Raw genomic sequence first — 16,479 nt, 5'->3', positions numbered from 1 at the left:
CCCATGAAGGTGGCCAAACATTGGAACAGTGGCCCAGAGCATCTGCAGGACATGCAGATTCCATTGGCTAAGACATGAGCAACATACACTACATGTATCTGCTCTGAGCAGGAGGCTGGGTAGAGACCTGTCTTTTGGGGACCAATTCCCATGAGCCGTTGAAGAGCACTGCAAAGGGGAACACTTTGCAGAAAAATGGTGAATGGGGCTTTGGATTTGTGTGGCTGTGCAGAGTCTGGCAGTAGGTCTGCAGGACCTGTGTGAACACAAGGCTACCCTGGATCCCTCCCTCATATTTTGCAGATGATCGCTCCAGAGTGAAGTTTTCCCTGCTGGAACAGGGCCCTTTCTCAGGTCTTCTGCAGGTGTGGCGTGTCCCGGTGAGTTGTCCACCCCTGTGCCTGGGTCCCACAGGCAACAAGGTATGATCCCCCTTCGTCATCATGCCTCTGCTCCCTGCTGCCTGGTTCCTGTGCTGCTCCACTGATCATGGCTGCTGTGATCCTGTGTGGACAAGAGGCAACTGTGGGGACTGAGGATGTGTCTGCACTCACCTACCCAGTTTGGGCTGTCCTTGCTTCCCTCCCTCAGTGCTTTCTTTCATTTCCTCCTGACCTGCTGAGCTTCCTTCCCTTCTTTTCCTGGCCTCTCCCACAGCCACCTGGGCTAACGGGCTACCTGTACCAACCCCTCCAGCTGGAGAGTGACATTCTCATTTCCAACCCAGGGCTGCAGCTCCAGCAGGGAGTATCTGGCTGTCCAGGGGCCTGACAAGTTGACCATGGAGGACTTTTGGACCCTGGTGTGGGAACAGGACGTTCACACCATCCTAACACTTCTCCCATGGCAGGACAAAGGGGAGGTAAGGTGCTGCGCCTGCCTGTGCCGTGTCAGAGAAGGGATCTGTTTAATGGAGTTGGAAGCTAGCATAGCTCTGAAACTTGGACTCTTTTCACTGCCTCCTGAAGCCTGGATGCAGATCCAGCTTAGCTAAAGCTGGACCTTTCCTGTGTCAAAGTACTCCCACAGCTTGTCATGGGAGGCAGGTTCTGTCCATGGCCCTGGACTCAGCTGGTAATCTTCAAGGTGCCTCTCCATGGCTCCCAAGGACAGCAGCTCCTGCCTCTGACCAGCCAAGGTGGAGAGTGTTGGGCATGCAGGTTCCCATTGCCAAGCAGCTCTGTGTTAACAGGGAAGCTGCCTGCAATCTGCTGTTGTTTCCTAAACTCTCCCAGGATTTAGCTAGGGGATGAACTGACATGTTGGGGGTGCTCTCAGTCGAACCCCATCACAGACCCCTAAGGTAGTGACTGATCTGACAGATGACAGCCATCAACATGAAGCCAACCTTCTTGTTGTGCACAGGTGGCAAGTGAAGCGTGCTGGCCCCTGGAAGGAGACTCTCTCTGCACAAAGATGCTGACCATCCAATGTGGTGCAGAGAAGCTTGTCTATGGATGGAAGTGTATCCAGCTCAAAATAAAACACGTATGTGCTGATGGGGCGGGCCTGCCTGACATGTTCTTCACTGCTAGCATATAAGTCTGTAGGGACAGGAGCTGAAAGGTCCATGAAAACTTGTCTGAGCTGTAGGAGCGGAGTGCCAGCAGTCCACAAATACAGGAGAGAATCTAAGTTGCAACAGTCTTTTAGGGAATGGCTTGAAACTGCAACAGGGCAGGTTCAGACTGGACATGAGGAAAAAAATTTTCCCAGCAAGAGTGGTCAGAGAGTGGAACAGGCTGCCCAGGGAGGGGGGAGTCCCCATCCCTGGGGGGGTTTAAGGGCCGTTTGGATGAGCGGTGGGGGGATGTGGGGTAGGGGAGAACTTTGTAGAGTCGGGCTGAGGGTTGGACTCGATGAGAGCAGGTTGCCAGCGACGCCATACCCACTGCACTGGTGATGGCCAATGCCTCAGCAGAGATTGCCTGAACGGCTTCACAGAAGCTAGCAGTTAGCTCAGGATTGGAGAGCTGTGACCCCTCTGCATCCAAACTCATCTGTCTCTCCCCATAAGCCATGTCAACTCTTTGTGTCTCACCAGGAGAAGAAAGCAAAGGAGAGGCAGGTACAACGGTTCCTATACACACTCTGGAGCAGCAAGAAGCAGCCAGATGTCCAGAGCCTGGTGGAGCTCCTCACTGCTGCCAGACGGTGCATGCCCCATCGGAAGAGAGCCGGTCCTCTCCTGCTGCACTGCAGGTACCTCACATGACTGCTCTGTCCATGGGTAGCCTCCCAGAGCTGGTACCCACCAGGCTGCACAGTGCCTTGGCATGGCCACCAGCAAGCCTGCATCCACCAAGGTCCTTGAGGTTTTGGGGCATGTTGACTAGGTCCCTGGGAGCCAAGGAAGCTCTGAGCTTGGGAGATCAGATGAAGAAGGGAGGGCAAACAGGACTGGGTCAGGGGGAAGCGTGGATGGAGCAGATGCTTCCGGGCTGGGGTGCCCAGGTCATGCCCGGGCTTAGTGCTAGGATCCTGGGAGCAGCCCTGACATCCTCATCTGCTTGCAGCCAGGGAAAGCACACAGTCCCACAGGAGCCAGCACATCAGCAGAGCTGGCTTGGGTGAGGGATGCACAGCTTGGCAGGGCAGGGTAGGCTGGATCGCCAGGCTCCTCCAATGGGCACTTTAGGGTCCCATCACCTTAGTCAGCACAGAGCTCTCTGCCACCTAGACCAGTGCTCACAGTCCACCATCCCCCTAATACTCACTCGCTGCATGTTTTCTGATGGGGCTTCTGACTTCTTGGGCTGGTGCCCACTTCCAAAGAGGTTCAGCTCAGCCTGGCCTCTCAATGACTCTCCCTTGTCCCTTGCAGTGGTGGCGTGAGCCAAATGGGGACACTGATCTCCCTGGATTGCCTGTTGCACCAGATGAAAGCTGAGAGAATTGTGGATGTCTACGGGGTGACCCTTCAGCTGACAAGAAGCTGCTGTCTCATGACCCCAACTCTGGTAGGTGGGAAAGAGAAAGGATGGTGGGCCAGGCAGAAGAGAACATTCATGCTGAGCTGCCTGGAGGTGGTAGCATGCTGCCCACTCACTGCGTGCTACCTGCCACCTGGGAGCCCAGCCAGCCTATGCAGGGATTTATTCCATGCTTCCTCCCCATCCTGCAGCTCTTCCAGATCCTCCATCCTCCTTACCAAGGGCTAAGGGCACAGTCTTTTTCCAGGGAACAGAGTTCCATCCCCTTAGTTCTGGAGTTAAAATAGGTTAAATTGCATGTGAGCTCATGATAAATCCAGGCACTTCCCATTCTGCCTTCTAAAGCATGAAGCACTATTTTCATCCTACATGACAAATTTGCCTGCTTACCCTTGGCCTCCGGACATGGCTGTCAGCCTGGATACCCAAATCTGCTGCCTTTTCCTGCTGTATTCCACACACCCAGAGCCTGCTCCCAGCCCCTGCCTGCTGCCACAGGCCAGGCCGCCTGCGCGGGGTCAGTGGGACACCCTGTCACATTTTCAGCTGCCCTGCAGCTGTGTGGTCGGTGGCACTGTCTGATGGTGCCGCAGCCATGCCCTGCTGTGCTGTGCCAGCCCAGCCCAGCCTCACAGGCCTTCGGCATGCCGCTCCTGATGGGCACTGCTGGCAGAGATGCCCTCTGGACAGTGCTTTCATTTGCTTTGACCGCTGGATAAGCTGATGCAGCATCCCTGGAAACCCTCCCCATGGGACAGCAGAACTGGGGCAGATCTCTCTGGGGCTTCCCAGCTGTAGAGCTGCCTGCAAGCAGCTAATTGCATTCTTAATTAATGTGAACCATGCTCATGGTGGGAGCCGGAGGATGGCAAAGCCTCCGCTGCCCCCGTTTCAGAGATCCTTTGTGTTTCAGCGTCAGTCTTGCTGAGCAGAGACACAATGTGCCCATAAAGGCACAGCAAGCACCCATCAAAAGCTGCTGCCCTGCTGAGAGGGGGCAGCAGAGGCAGCTGCCTCCCCACCTTGCCGCAAGCAGTGGTCGCTCTGATCCCAGCACAGCCAGTCAAGGACAGGCAGCACTGCCCTCCAGCCCCAGTCACTGCCATGTGGCTACCAGCCTCCTCCATCACTTGCCAGGACCCCTTGATCTCTGTCAGGGGCATGTTACTGTTCTGCTGGAGGAAACAGCTGATTTTCTGGGAGGGTTAGTAGCCAAATGGGGGGAAGATGAACCTTTGAGGGATTGTCCATGGATAACCAGCAGGTGTTTAAGCACCCCCAGCTCCAGTGCAGCGTGTCTCTGGGGATGTGCTCTTGCATTTGGCCAGGTGTTGAGCATGTTTGGTCTGAAGTCAACCCTGGGCTGTCACTCCAGATTTCACAGCCACAGATTAGGCTCATAGAAAACACACTCTGGTGACCTAGAACTGCAGTCATTGTGTGATCTGTGGCTTTCCTGGCCCTTCAGTGGGGCTGAATACACCACTGGCTGGGGAGAAGGCTCCTCGTGACTTGCAGCTTAGCCAGCGCATTAGTGAGCTGTTTGGAGGCCCCTCTGTCAAGTCCCTAATCCCCCCTCCCTGGCTACCATGTGATTTTGACCCACATCATTTGCAGGCTGGCCCTACCCTCCAGCTTTGTGCATTGAGTACAACCTCATTTACCTTTCCGACATCTTGCCTTTCCTGGAGCCCTGCCATGGCAGTGGTCAGTCCTGGGTGGTTTATAGCCTAGCATCATTTTGGAGCAGCCTGGCATGTAAGTAGATCCTTATATCAAATCCACAGTGGACTTGAGACCACAACCCACATTTGGTACTGATGAATTGTTTTGGTGATCTTAAAAATAGAGAAACAATGCAACTGGGCTAAAACCACCCAGATCTTTTTGCATGCCTTGCAGAGATCTACCTTGATCCTTTGTCAGCATTTGACTCAGGTACACTGAGACTACCACCAAGGGAAACTCTTGCTCTAAAGGTCTTCCCTCCTGGCCTCAGGTCACTGCCAGACCCTGTGCACTCCAGCTGGGCAGAGCTCTCCCCGCTCACTGCGCTGCAGCACCACTGGAGTTACTCTTTGGACTTGTTTTAGATGCAAACACTGTGGCACATCCGAAAGCCACCAGAGCACATTGAGGAAGCCAGATGACATTGTTCCTCCCAGTCTCAGATGAGGATGTTCTTCTCATCCCCATCACAGGAATAATGAAGTAGGAGGAAACAAACTTGGTGTAACTACAACTCCAGGCTGGATTCCTCCTTTCTGGGCAACTCTGGTGGCAACCTGTTTATGAGAATCTGAAAGCCAGCACCCAAGGCCTTCCCAGCAATGTCCAAGAAGCTGTGTATCAGGCAACTCAAAGTATCCACAAGCTCCATAGTTCTTTTTCCAGTGCTATGTCTTGACAGGACAAACATGGGCCACCTGGGACAGCAAATCAGACACTGTTATTTAATTAGGACCTTTAAGACAAATTTCAGGGTAGTCCTACAACCAGGAGTTCTCTATCAGAAACCTGACTCCAGATCCCCCTTTCTGTCTTGCAGGACCAGTACATGTTCTTGTACACCTGCATCCGGGACATCATCACTCAGAAACAGCCCTAACACCGCTCGGCACTTCCTGGCACCGTCCCGCCCTCCACCTCTGTGGGGTCCTGTCTGGAGCCAGGAGCTGGGGTGAGAGCACCATGGGGCTCCTGGCACAGAGTGAGCCCTGCAGCAAGAGGGGACCTACCCCAGCACTTGTCACCAATGTGTCCCACAAGGTGTTAGCAGGGATATGGGGTCTCCTGAATAGATGGGCAGTGCTGTCCTGCCACGCACTGCTGCAGACCCTCGGTGCAGACATGGCAAGGGGCTGGGTGGGATACTGCCCTGCTTCGGCCATCTCCTGGGATTCCTGGTGCCTGGAAGGTTTGTTAGCCCCACTGTGATAAGCAGTGCCAGCTGTGGGAGCTCTGCAGTGCCGTTGCCCTTCAGCACAGAGGATCAGCTCTGGGCTTGCTCCTGGACAGCCCTGGTGCCTGAAGGCTGCTGAGGTCGGTCACGAGCACTGGGCACCACAGTCTCCATGTGTCCATGGGCACCGGGCATGTGGAGGTCTCAGACACCGCTGTGGGCAGAGCATGGTGGGAGCTGGCTTGTCTCGGCTGATGGATCAGTCTTAGGTACAAACAATAAACAGCCCTAGGAAAGAGTGTGCTTGTAAAGGTGGGTTAGCTTTTGTGGGGTCTCAGCGATGCCGAGACCTTCCTCTGCTGCAGCACAGCGGCCGTTCCCGAAAGGGCAGCTTGTGTCTGTAGCCATGGGCAGCAGATGTGGTACCCTTGGGCACTCCAGGTACTGCAGCCCATGGCACACAGCAGCTTCTGCTCACTCTCATCTGCTCCTGTTACTGAGGCAACACTTCTGCAGTGAGCCTCCAACCCACCCGCAGCTTTACAAGGCAGAGACACATTTTCTGTTGAAGCCTGGGCTTGAAATTGTGAACCTGCTGGCTCCCAAGAGCCAAGGACCAGAGCAAAGCCACCTGATCCAGCTGACATGCTGGCATGCAGCTGGCAGCCCTGTGGCTCGCTGCAGAGCACTGGCTGCTGCTCCAGGAGCTGGGGTTGTCCATGCAGCCACGCTGCTGCTCTGTAGGCAGGGATGGCCAAGCTGAAATGGCAAGTAGCAACTTGGCCCATTGAGCTCCCAGAGCAGGTCAGAAGGGTTAAAAATCTCAGATGATTTCACCAGCATATTCCTGGAGTAGAAAAAACTCATTGGCCCTCCTTCACCCCTTCAGGCAGCTTGGGGTTATGGTACAGTCTCAAAGCAGCACCCCTGTCCCTGTCTGGGCCCATGCTCCTACCCACAGTACCATGCCCTGTGGGAGCTGCCTTGGAGTGGGGCGAGGAGACAACAGCTACGATGAGGAGGTCCAAAAACCTACTGCAAGGAGTAGACAGCCCCAGGTGGGGGACTGAGTTGACCACTTATCCTGTTGCCCCTGTGTCCGCAAACAGCTACTTCCTCTTCTAAAACAAGGATCCTGCTGTCTTCACCCAGAGTGGGACACTCAGGGCACCCGTTAGTCATCCCAGCAGTGGTATGATGATGCCTCAGTCGCACCTGGGTTTGATGGCCAGCACCTTCCCCCCGCCCCCCCAAGATAACAGTTTTCTCTCCGGCAGTTGCTGTGCCCACCCAACTCCCGTCCCCAACACCCACCAGTGCAGTGCAGCTGCCAGCCATGTGTTCAGGCAAGGGTGGGAACCTGCCATGTGTAGACACAGAGGGTGTGCAGCTAGGCAGGAGAAGTTTCTCTCTGCACACAACATATCTTCCATACTTCAGGAAGGGCTTCTCTGCTGCTCAGAGTCCTCTGCCATCCTTTCCTTCCCTGCACTCCCTCTCCAAGCTCTGCTCCCAACTCCAAGCTGCAGCACTCATGGGCTAAAGGAAAACAAGATGGTGCAGAGCCTCAGCCCCATACAGGGCTGTTTTTTCCCCCCACCCTGGGCATTCTATGTGTGCAATGCTGTCTTCACCGCAGGTCAGAGCATCCTGGGTTTCCCATGATCACCCTCATCCACCCTGACCTGGATTGCCATGGACCCAGCTGCTGCTTGAAAATGTTTCCATGTGACTACATCTTTGTCCCAGGGCCACCCACCACCATGATTCAACAGGTCACTGCCTACAGCCTGCACAAGTGGCCATCGCAGTGACACTTGTAGCGTTTCTGCTTCTGGTTGGATGCCAACATGCCGAGAGCTCTCCAGGAGGACATGTAAATACTTTCAACATGAAAAAGCCCTGTAAAACTCAGTGGATATTCTTATGTGCACAAAAGGATTTATGGTGGTGTCCGGGGAAGAGTCTGGCACTTGCCCATATGGTCACAGGAAGCCTGGTGGCTTTATAACTTTCATGTAACCAGTAACTGCTCAGCTATGCTTGTGCTGCAGGATAAGTGTCACAGCAAGGAAATATTTGTTCCCAGTGACCCCCCAGCCCAGTAGGCTGGATTGATGGGGTCAAACTGTTTGCTGCTCATGAGGTACATGCAGTTTGAGCAGCAGCCACCTGACATGTTCTTCTGGAGCATCACAGGAGAACACACTGGTGCATGCTGGAGGCCTGACATAAAGCAGTAAAGCTGCAAAATCAAATCTGGTCCAAAGAATGATGTGCCCATTGTCTGTCCAGAGTTTTGAGTTGATAGGCTGGTGAAGTGTAGACCTGCCCAGCAGCACAGAATCTCAACAGTGTTGGGGGTTTTATCAAAAGAGCCCCCAAGAAGGAGCAGTCTCAAAAACCACATAACCTGCTGCCACATGCACACAGGCCCATCCTCCTTAGAACTCTATCAGAAACAACCTTGATGTCCAGTTTCCACCCTTTCAGCTCCAGTCAGCCTTAAAAATCATTCCTGGACTACAAGACAGTAGTCTTTCTGCCAGGACCTGCAAGTCCACTCGAACAAACGCCTACAAGGACAGTGAAAGTGCTGGCATTTCCATACCGGAGGTCCAATCCCACCCACGTGTCCGAGTCCTCACTGCCTCAGCCTCGGCACAGCTGACCTGCAGAGCACACAAAGACAGAGGCCCCTGCACAGGAATGGGAGAGGGAGCTGCTGATGTAGGAAAAGGACTGATGCTCATTCCCTCGGAAAGGGGAGAGATGAAGCAGACCGAGATCCAACTCCAACATCTCTGCTGGTGCTGCTGGACACAGTTTGTGGCTCTCAATTGCTATGCACGCCCTGGAAAGCCCCGGTGCTGAGCATGGCTGTATCTCAAAGGTGTGTGTAGATGCTGGCTTCAGCCTGGTGCCCACCAGGCTCTTGTTCAAAGTGTGCAGTCTCCACTGAGCTCTGACAAGCATTCATACCTGTACGTACCAGCATGGTTTGTGATGTGGAAAATGTCTAATGCTCTTAGTCTCAGAGAATTTAAAGAACATCTGTGAAGTACCCTGACCTGCAAAGTGGGGCCAGTCACAGTGACAGTGAAGATGTGAAGGAGGATCCACTGCCATGAGGTAGCAGGAGTCTTGTGAGGAGCACAGAGCAGGATTACCAGGGGTTTTGCTCTCTAGAGCCTGGCAGCCAGTGTGTGGTGGGGCTCTTCCTGCTGGCTCCCTACCCTGGGTGTGTGGTCATTGACCCTTTGGCTGCGAATCACCCCACAGTAGCCTGGGCCTCTGCAGAGACAAGCCCTCTGTTGCTCTGCCAAGTGGAGCTACCAGAGTCTTCCAACAGCCTGGCCAGGACTGCATCCTCAGAAAGGGGCAGCTGCCAAGGATAAGGAGGGGCAGGAACTCCCCATCCTCTCTTTTCTATTTTTCTACAATCTATCAGAGCTACCCTGTGGCTTTCAGAGTTATTATGCCTGGGACTTTGCTCAAAGCCATATTCCCCATGGAGAGAGTTTGGGTCTGGCTCTACAGCTTGTGGCACAGGAGAGAGGCTCAGAATGGGACAGCATTCCTGGGGACTGCTTGTGAGCTTTTGCCTTTCATGGAGAAGAGCAGGACAACTTCCACATGAGACAACTTGGCCACCCTCCATTTCATCCTTAGCTGATAGGAGTGACTGAGCAAGTTGAGGGTTAAGTTCTGCTGGCACCTGCCCCACATCACCTCTTATCCCAGCGGGGCTCAGTTCAGCACATCATTGTCCATCTGCTTTGCCAGAGGAGCTGCTGCACCAGGATCTTTCTACGGTCCCTTGGGAAAGTGCTCAGGGGTCTCCTGTGTGTCTACACACAGAGGCGGCAGTCCCAGCACGGGACGCACAGACATGCGGGTCTGATGTATGGACCCAGGGCTTGTGGCACAGAATGGCAAGGGACACTGGCTCCAAGTCGTAAGGAAGCAAGTGAAAGCCACGGTGGGGGAGGCATGTTGCTGCCTGCAGAGCTTCCAGAGTCCAGGAGCAAGTGATCCCACAGCCCTCACACCTGGCTAGCACAACACAACAGTGTTTCCAGCAGAGCCAGCAGGCAAGGTGAACCTGCAGACATCTGCAGCTAAAGCACAGATGCTCTGGCAGGTATGAAGGGACCTTCTCATCAATGGGATGGGCACGGGACCCGGATTTGTCATGCAAACTGGCTGGCAGGTTTCACCCAATGAGTTAGGTATGGCTGCATCTGTGGCACAGCCTGCTGCTCCACATTTCATGTCCTGTCTAACAGGAAGCTGACATGGTGACCATGATGAATTTACGACCTCCCACCCACTGCTGCAGCAGAGTCTGGAGCCACAGATGCTTACAGAGGGTGTCGTGGGAGCTGCGGTTTGGATGAATAATTTTCCAGCCCTGCAGCTCAGAGCCACGAAACCCAGAGGGGGAGAGAGAAACAACAAAACAGTAAAACAAAACAAGCCTCCAGCTCGGGCCGCCCAGCGAGTGCTGTGTTGTTCTTCATATTTAGCTTGCTCCAGTCTAGCAGCATACAGCCACCACCCTCCTCCATCAGCCCCCGTGCAGAGGTCAAGACCCTGGAGATGAGCAGGACTGTGTCCATTTGGATCCTGCTTCCCACCCCCTTCCCTCCTTCCCATGGCTGCCAGAGCAGAGGCAGACTGGGTCAGCATTGCCAAGTGACAGGAGAGCAGGGGGACCCAACCCTCGGATCTCCTGGGGACACACAGCCATGGCAGCCTGCTGGTGACTGCTGGGACCACAGCTCCTTGATCCCACAGTTTCTCCATTCACTGGTGCTGAACCTCTCCCCTAAGCTCTCCCCTGTCCCCTGGGGCACAGAGAGTCCAGCAGCTGCCACATCTTTGGACAGCACAGTAACAGGGCATCACTCCCACCACAGGGAGCCCACAGCACCCTGCCACATCCCAAGCTAGACACCTCCATGATATCAGGTGCCTGGCACCAGGCTGTGGCTGCCCCATCTGTAGACGTGGTGTAGGGATGCCCAATGCTCACTGTCTCTTCCCCCTGAGCTGTACCAGTACCAGGAGCAGCAGGATTGCAGCCTATTCCTCCCCAGGATCTCCAGCATAATCTCTCATCAGCTATTGCTGTCAGCCACCTCCTGGAGAGCAGAAGTGCTGGGACCAGGCAGATTCAAGATAGGTCTGAATTGGAAGGGGAACTCTTCCTGAGACAGCCAAGTAGGGCCAGAGCTGAGGTTCCCTCTTCAGCACCCTGCTCTTGCATGTGCTAGACTTGCCATGGCTTTGGCTCCCTGACCTAGTTGATGCAGGCACTCCAAAAAGGAAGATCTTCAAGCATTTAGGACACTGAACCAGGGCTCTGGTCCACATAACAGATCTTCTACCTAGCTCTGCACCTCTGTCCTTCTCTACAGGGAATGGAGCCACCAGGCTCCCCCATGGGTTTTTTTCAAGGAGTGCCTCCCAGAGCAAGGAGTTAAAGGGCATCTGAGCCTTCTGTTATTCTGTGCCCTGAGCATCAGGTAGGAATCGTCCTTCTCTGTGTGGCTTCATTGGCACCAGCCCCTCAGGTAGCCTGGATACCTCCAGTCCCCATCCTTGCCCTGCCGTAGTTAGGCAGCTGGAGCAGCATACTGGGCACTGGGGCTTTCTACTTGTTTGCAAGTGTTTACACTTACATTTTGGAAAGCCTCTGGGAGCTCTTGCTGGGCCCGGCCTTACATGTGGCCTGACTGGTATTTCAGCTTTTGGATGGCCCTGATGAGAGCAGGAGCACCCAGAGGATTCCTCTGGTCTTTGCCCTGTGCTCGACCTCGAATGGCTCCCCAAGGTATGCCCCAGGCTTACAGACACATCTGAAGCACCATCCCTGCTGGTTTGGGCTGCATCTTGCTCTCCCCAGAACCTGCTTCAGGAGGATCCAGGGATGGTGAGAAAGTCTGGAGGGCTCATTTTATAGAGAGATCACATCCCAGGAATGAGTGTCCTCTCCACAGAAGTGCCATAGATGAGATGGATAAGTGCATGCCCTGGCACACACAGGCCAGTCCTGGTGATGCCAATTCTTCTCGGGTGTCCCCGTGCTTTCTGAGACTGCCTGGGACTCTCTGCATCTCCTCCTTCCCTTGCAAGTCCTTCTGGAGGGACTGCCTCTCTGTTCTCCTCTCCAGTGTGAAGCACAGTGGAGTCTCAGTTCTGCCACAACCTTGGATGTGAAAAACAGCCAGCATCCTCCTGGTCTGCAGCAGGGACTGGTGGTCCTTGGAGATCAACAGCCAGACTGGGATTCTACTGGGGTGATCCTGAACCCTCTAAAATCTGGAAGGGCACAAACAGTTGTGTTACTCCATGGGAGCAGGGAAGAAGATACACTCGTGGGTTTGTTCCAGGGTCCCCAGGTCTGGCACATGCTGAGGACAGAAATAAAGAGCCTCCAGCTCTTTGGCTCAGCTACCACAACCTGTCTTCCAGCTTGGGAAGGTCCCTGGCTGGATGTCCAGGGCATTGTCAGCAGCTTGGGAGGAGCGAGAGCACAGCAGGGCCCATCACCTCCCTCTGCTCTGCCGGAAGAGAATTGCTGAGTGACAAGGTCAAAGTCCAGAAAGTTTTCCTGTCTAGGCCAACAGAGTCATTTTTGCCTGTTGTAAGGGTTTAGCTGCAGCCCTGCCTCAGGTAAACCTCCACAACAACTTTATTAGCCTTTAAACTCCAACAGCTCTAAAAAGCCCTGCCAGCCACAGTCCACAGCACAAAGCTTGTTTGGCATTTCATTTCTGGTCCCCAGAGAGGATCTGGCCAATGCTGGTACTCAGAGTCCCAGCTCTGCTCAGGTCCAAGGCTGAGATCCAGAGCCAGACCAGCATGTTGTACTGGCATGAATAACACATCCCCTTCCCACCACCCCTGCCTCTCCTGTGTCCCTGACAAGCAGAGGCAATACCTGTGTTTGCAGTAGCTCACACAAGCTGGACCTTGTTCCCCACTTATGCTGTACTCTAAATTTTCACAGGTTTGTTGTTTTTTTTTCCCTGCTTTTAAGCAAGCTGTGGGAAGACCTGCAGTGTGGGGGCAGCAGAAGTATCACCTGGGATGTCACCTGCCACCCAGAGATACCACATGCTGAAGTGTCACACTCAGCCACAACCCCCCGGTGTTTGGTCCCAGTCTCAGTCCCATCCTTTAAAAGCAGCTCCCTGTGAACAGAGGGTGCAGCCTGGCGGGTGCAGCCCCAGCACACCAGCGTCTCAGGTAAGCAGAGAGTGCTGCTCAGCTCGCTGTGGAGCACTGCTCTTCCATCTCCCCAAACCACAGCTGCCGCTAGAGGACAACACACAAACACATGTGAGCCGCGCAGAAAAACATCCACTCACATTAACGGGAAAGAACTGGGTCTGGAGCTCCTGGTGCCTTTAATAAGGGCACAGCACAGCCCGCGCTACTTGCAGCAAACTGCAGTCTCAGTGAGAGCTGCCTGAAAAGTGACACTACCACCCCGGAGGGACTTACTCAGAAATTCCAGGTTTACCGTGGAAACATCAAAGCTCTCTGGTCCAAACAACTTGATGTTCAGACTCTTGGTTTTGCCAGGGGCCAGGCAACACGCTGGAAGTGAACACTTTGAATATTAACACCTATTATCTGATCTCAAAAAAACAAGACATGGAAATGAAACACCACAGCAGAGCTGGAATGAAAAGCAAGCAGAAAAGGCAAAGCAAAGTGAGACACACAGAGCAAAGCACTCCAACTTCAGGCTGTGTTGCTCCAAAAACAATGTGAAAAATATCATTGCAGTCGATGCCTTCCTGAGGAAATGGCTCTATTTCAGCAGAATGGCAGTTTTCAATAGGAATCTCTTCAGAGTGATTTTTTTTTTAAGAGCTCTATTAATAGTGTGCTCAGCCAGAGCCCTGGATCCCCAAGGAGAATTCAGTGAGCAAGAAATTGTCAGGAGCTCACAGTGTGGTTGGTGGAGGGCTGGAGAGAGAGGGACAGGGAAATAGTAGATAAAAGCTGCTGCTGCAGCCAGGAACAGAGTGATAAGCCTGACACTTTCTCCAGACTGACACCAAATTCCTGGCTGCTGCTGAAGCAAATCTGGCTGTTTCAGGCCATGCTAAAGCCCCATGTCAGAGACGGAGGGGAAGCTTGTGAAGGAACCCAAGGAGGAACCCTTTCCCCGAGGAAGGCTTCCTGTCTCCCCACCAAGCAGTATTTCACATTTGGAGCTGTTAGAGCACATTGCAAATGTTTAATTAGTGACATCCCCACATCTGCTCTTGATGGAAGGGGCTTAATTCCAATTAAAGCAGTTCCTGCTCCTGAACCAAAATCCTTGAACCTCTGTACTCAGTGAGAAAGTTTCCACTGAATTCAGCAGTGATAGGGTTTCAGTCCTGAAACTGTAGAATCTGAATGGACTTTGTAAATGAAAAACTTTCAGATCCTGAATCACCCAGGCCAGGAGCCCTCAGCCTGAGTCTGTGCATCAGGCCCAAGCCCTGAGCTTGATCTTGAGCAAGTTTTTTTTCAGAGGAGATACCCACTCTGACTCAAAGGCCTCAAGGCACCCCAGACCCAGGTTAGCTGGAGCTTTTTAAGTCTCCCACTTTGCAGGCTCACCTTCCTGACCCCAGATAACTCTCCTACCTTTTTTGTGCTGAAAGAACGGGGGTATCAATTAGGAAACTCTTTTGCCAGAAGGGCATTCAGGAGAAGCAGGGCCATTCTCTGCTTCAGCCATGCAGCGTCTTACCGTGGCATGACCACAGCCAGAGGGGTAACTTTGTGGGTGCACTTTGCAGCCACCCAAAACTGGGCCCTTTCTCTGCACCGTTCACTTCCTCCAGCAGTGGCTGGAGGGGAGGCAGCGGGAGGGACACACACACCTAAAGCCCAGTGGTCAGTTGTCTTCAGAGTGAGAGACCCGTGTTCAGCTGCTGTCCCCATTACAGACAAGATGCTTGGCCCTAGAGAGAGATGCAGCATGGTTCAAGCTGTGGGGCCAGACTCAGGCCCTGTCACTGAACCCACTGCCATAGGAGGACATCAATCACTGCAGCCAGGGACATCACGGTGACCCTGAGCAGCCAGTGGCTGCCATCAGGAGGGAGGAGCAGAAAGGCCACACAGAGCTGGCCTTTGCAGGCTCTGCCATTGCTGATCCAGCAGCCTTTTCTCACAGCAGGTGCTTCTGCTGCCCCAGAATTCGGTAGCTCCTCGACACCCAAGCAGCAAGAAATCCTGTTCTGATGCACATCCCACATGTTTCAGGACACCTCAAGGCCCTGGGCTGGACTGCACAGGCTGTACCCCCCTTCTAAGCCAGACCTGCTCCCTTCTGCATGATGGGGCTCCAAATGCATGGCTTCACGCCCCCACTCAGGGACTATTCCTCTGCTATGACCTCTTGACCTGCTATGATCACTTTACCCAAGGTTAGAAAGAGCTCCTGGAGCAAACCAGCCACCTGCTTCTGGCATCAATTCTGTGCAGCTCCTGCAAACACAGCTCACACATGACCCTACCCTTGATCTGGGCAAAACTGTAGCAAGCAGCACAGCTGCAAGAGCACCCTGTCCCTCTGTCCGGGAGAGCATTCTGTCGAGGTCAGTGCCACAACATCGCTGCTCCATCCCCCTGCATCTCCCACCCAGCCCCTGCCCAGCGCTTGGGGACAGAACGGGGCTGCTCGCGCGGGGGACAGACAGACCTACAGCCCTGGGCACAGCTGCTCCCAGCAAACAGCTCCTTGTGAGCTCCTCACTCCCCTGTCCACAGCTGCACCCTGACTTTCCAGTTGCAGCTGGGTTTAGCAGCCAGCGCAGACACACGGAGTCCTTTATCTGGGGTTATATTTCAGCGTCCCAAAGTCTGGAGCCCTTGAAGTGCTGGTTGGGTACTCCTGCCTCCCTAGTTATGCTCCTCTGCCCTGCTATCTTCGCCTTCCCCTGCCTTGCTATCTCACAAAAACATTGTTACAAAACAAGCACAGGTCCCGGAGCTATGAACAGGTCTTTATTTGTTGAGGTTTCTTTTTTTTTTTAATTTTTTTTCTTCTCCCCCTTTCTTCCCTTTGAATGAAATTCCTGCCAGCTCTAAGAGAGAGAGAGAGAGGGAAAGAGTAGAAAGTTTAACTCCTCCCATTGGAGTGTCTCACGCCCCTGCCCAGCCCTTGAAACCCAATAACCAAGATCATTCAACAATGCCTTCCCTTCTCTGGCTGCATCCTTACCACACTCCGACCTGCAGGAGATACCCTGCCCGCTGCGTGCGAGGCAGCGGGATCGCTCCCCTCCATCCAGCTGAGCCCCGGGGTCAGAGCCAGCCGGCAGCTCCTCGCACAGTCCTCAGGGCTGCAGCCAAAGCCAGGATGGACAAGCTCTTCTTCTGGGGCATTCTTCTGGCCTCCTCTGCCCGCTTCCAGGTGGTGCCTGCCGAGCAAGGTGCTGTGCCCTCGTGCCCACCCCAGTGCCACTGCGAAGAGGATGGCATCATGCTCTCGGTGGATTGCTCCGAGCTGGGGCTTTCAGAGGTCCCTGCCAACCTGAGCCCTCTGACAGCTTACCTGTAAGTACAGTCCTTGCTGTTTCTTTTGCAACACTTTCTCTGGACCCCCTTACCAGCGGCAGCTTT

At 54.0% G+C, this 16,479-nt stretch overlaps 2 protein-coding genes across 3 annotated transcripts in view; both read left to right on the top strand.

Annotated features, from left to right (window-relative positions):
• LOC113489030 (receptor-type tyrosine-protein phosphatase V-like) overlaps positions 1-7,584 on the top strand; it is a 36,600-nt gene extending 29,016 nt beyond the window's left edge. The window contains exons 34-40 of one of the 2 annotated variants that reach the window (XR_003400004.1): positions 304-380; positions 728-862; positions 1,366-1,488; positions 2,045-2,202; positions 2,825-2,960; positions 5,482-5,613; positions 7,475-7,584. Coding sequence is in view for 1 of the 2 variants with exons in the window: in XM_026864514.1 (XP_026720315.1) it covers positions 304-380; positions 728-862; positions 1,366-1,488; positions 2,045-2,202; positions 2,825-2,960; positions 5,482-5,541 (689 nt within the window). In the remaining variant the exon portion in view is untranslated. Of the gene's footprint in view, positions 1-303; positions 381-727; positions 863-1,365; positions 1,489-2,044; positions 2,203-2,824; positions 2,961-5,481; positions 6,135-7,474 lie in introns of those variants that run through there. The other variant, XM_026864514.1, reaches the window with a different exon arrangement.
• Positions 7,585-16,049: 8,465 nt separating this feature from the next.
• Positions 16,050-16,479, top strand: part of LGR6 (leucine rich repeat containing G protein-coupled receptor 6) — a 147,508-nt gene continuing 147,078 nt past the window's right edge. The window contains exon 1 of the mRNA XM_026864547.1: positions 16,050-16,413. Within this exon, the coding sequence (XP_026720348.1) occupies positions 16,217-16,413 (197 nt within the window). The 5' untranslated portion in view covers positions 16,050-16,216. The remainder of the gene's footprint in view (positions 16,414-16,479) is intronic.

The sequence above is a fragment of the Athene cunicularia genome, assembly GCF_003259725.1.
Source record: "Athene cunicularia isolate RWA chromosome 26 unlocalized genomic scaffold, athCun1 chr26_part2, whole genome shotgun sequence".
NCBI classification, from domain to species: Eukaryota; Metazoa; Chordata; class Aves; order Strigiformes; family Strigidae; genus Athene; species Athene cunicularia.
Note: the sequence above shows the minus strand (reverse complement) of the source record. Positions and strands in the feature narration are given on the sequence as shown.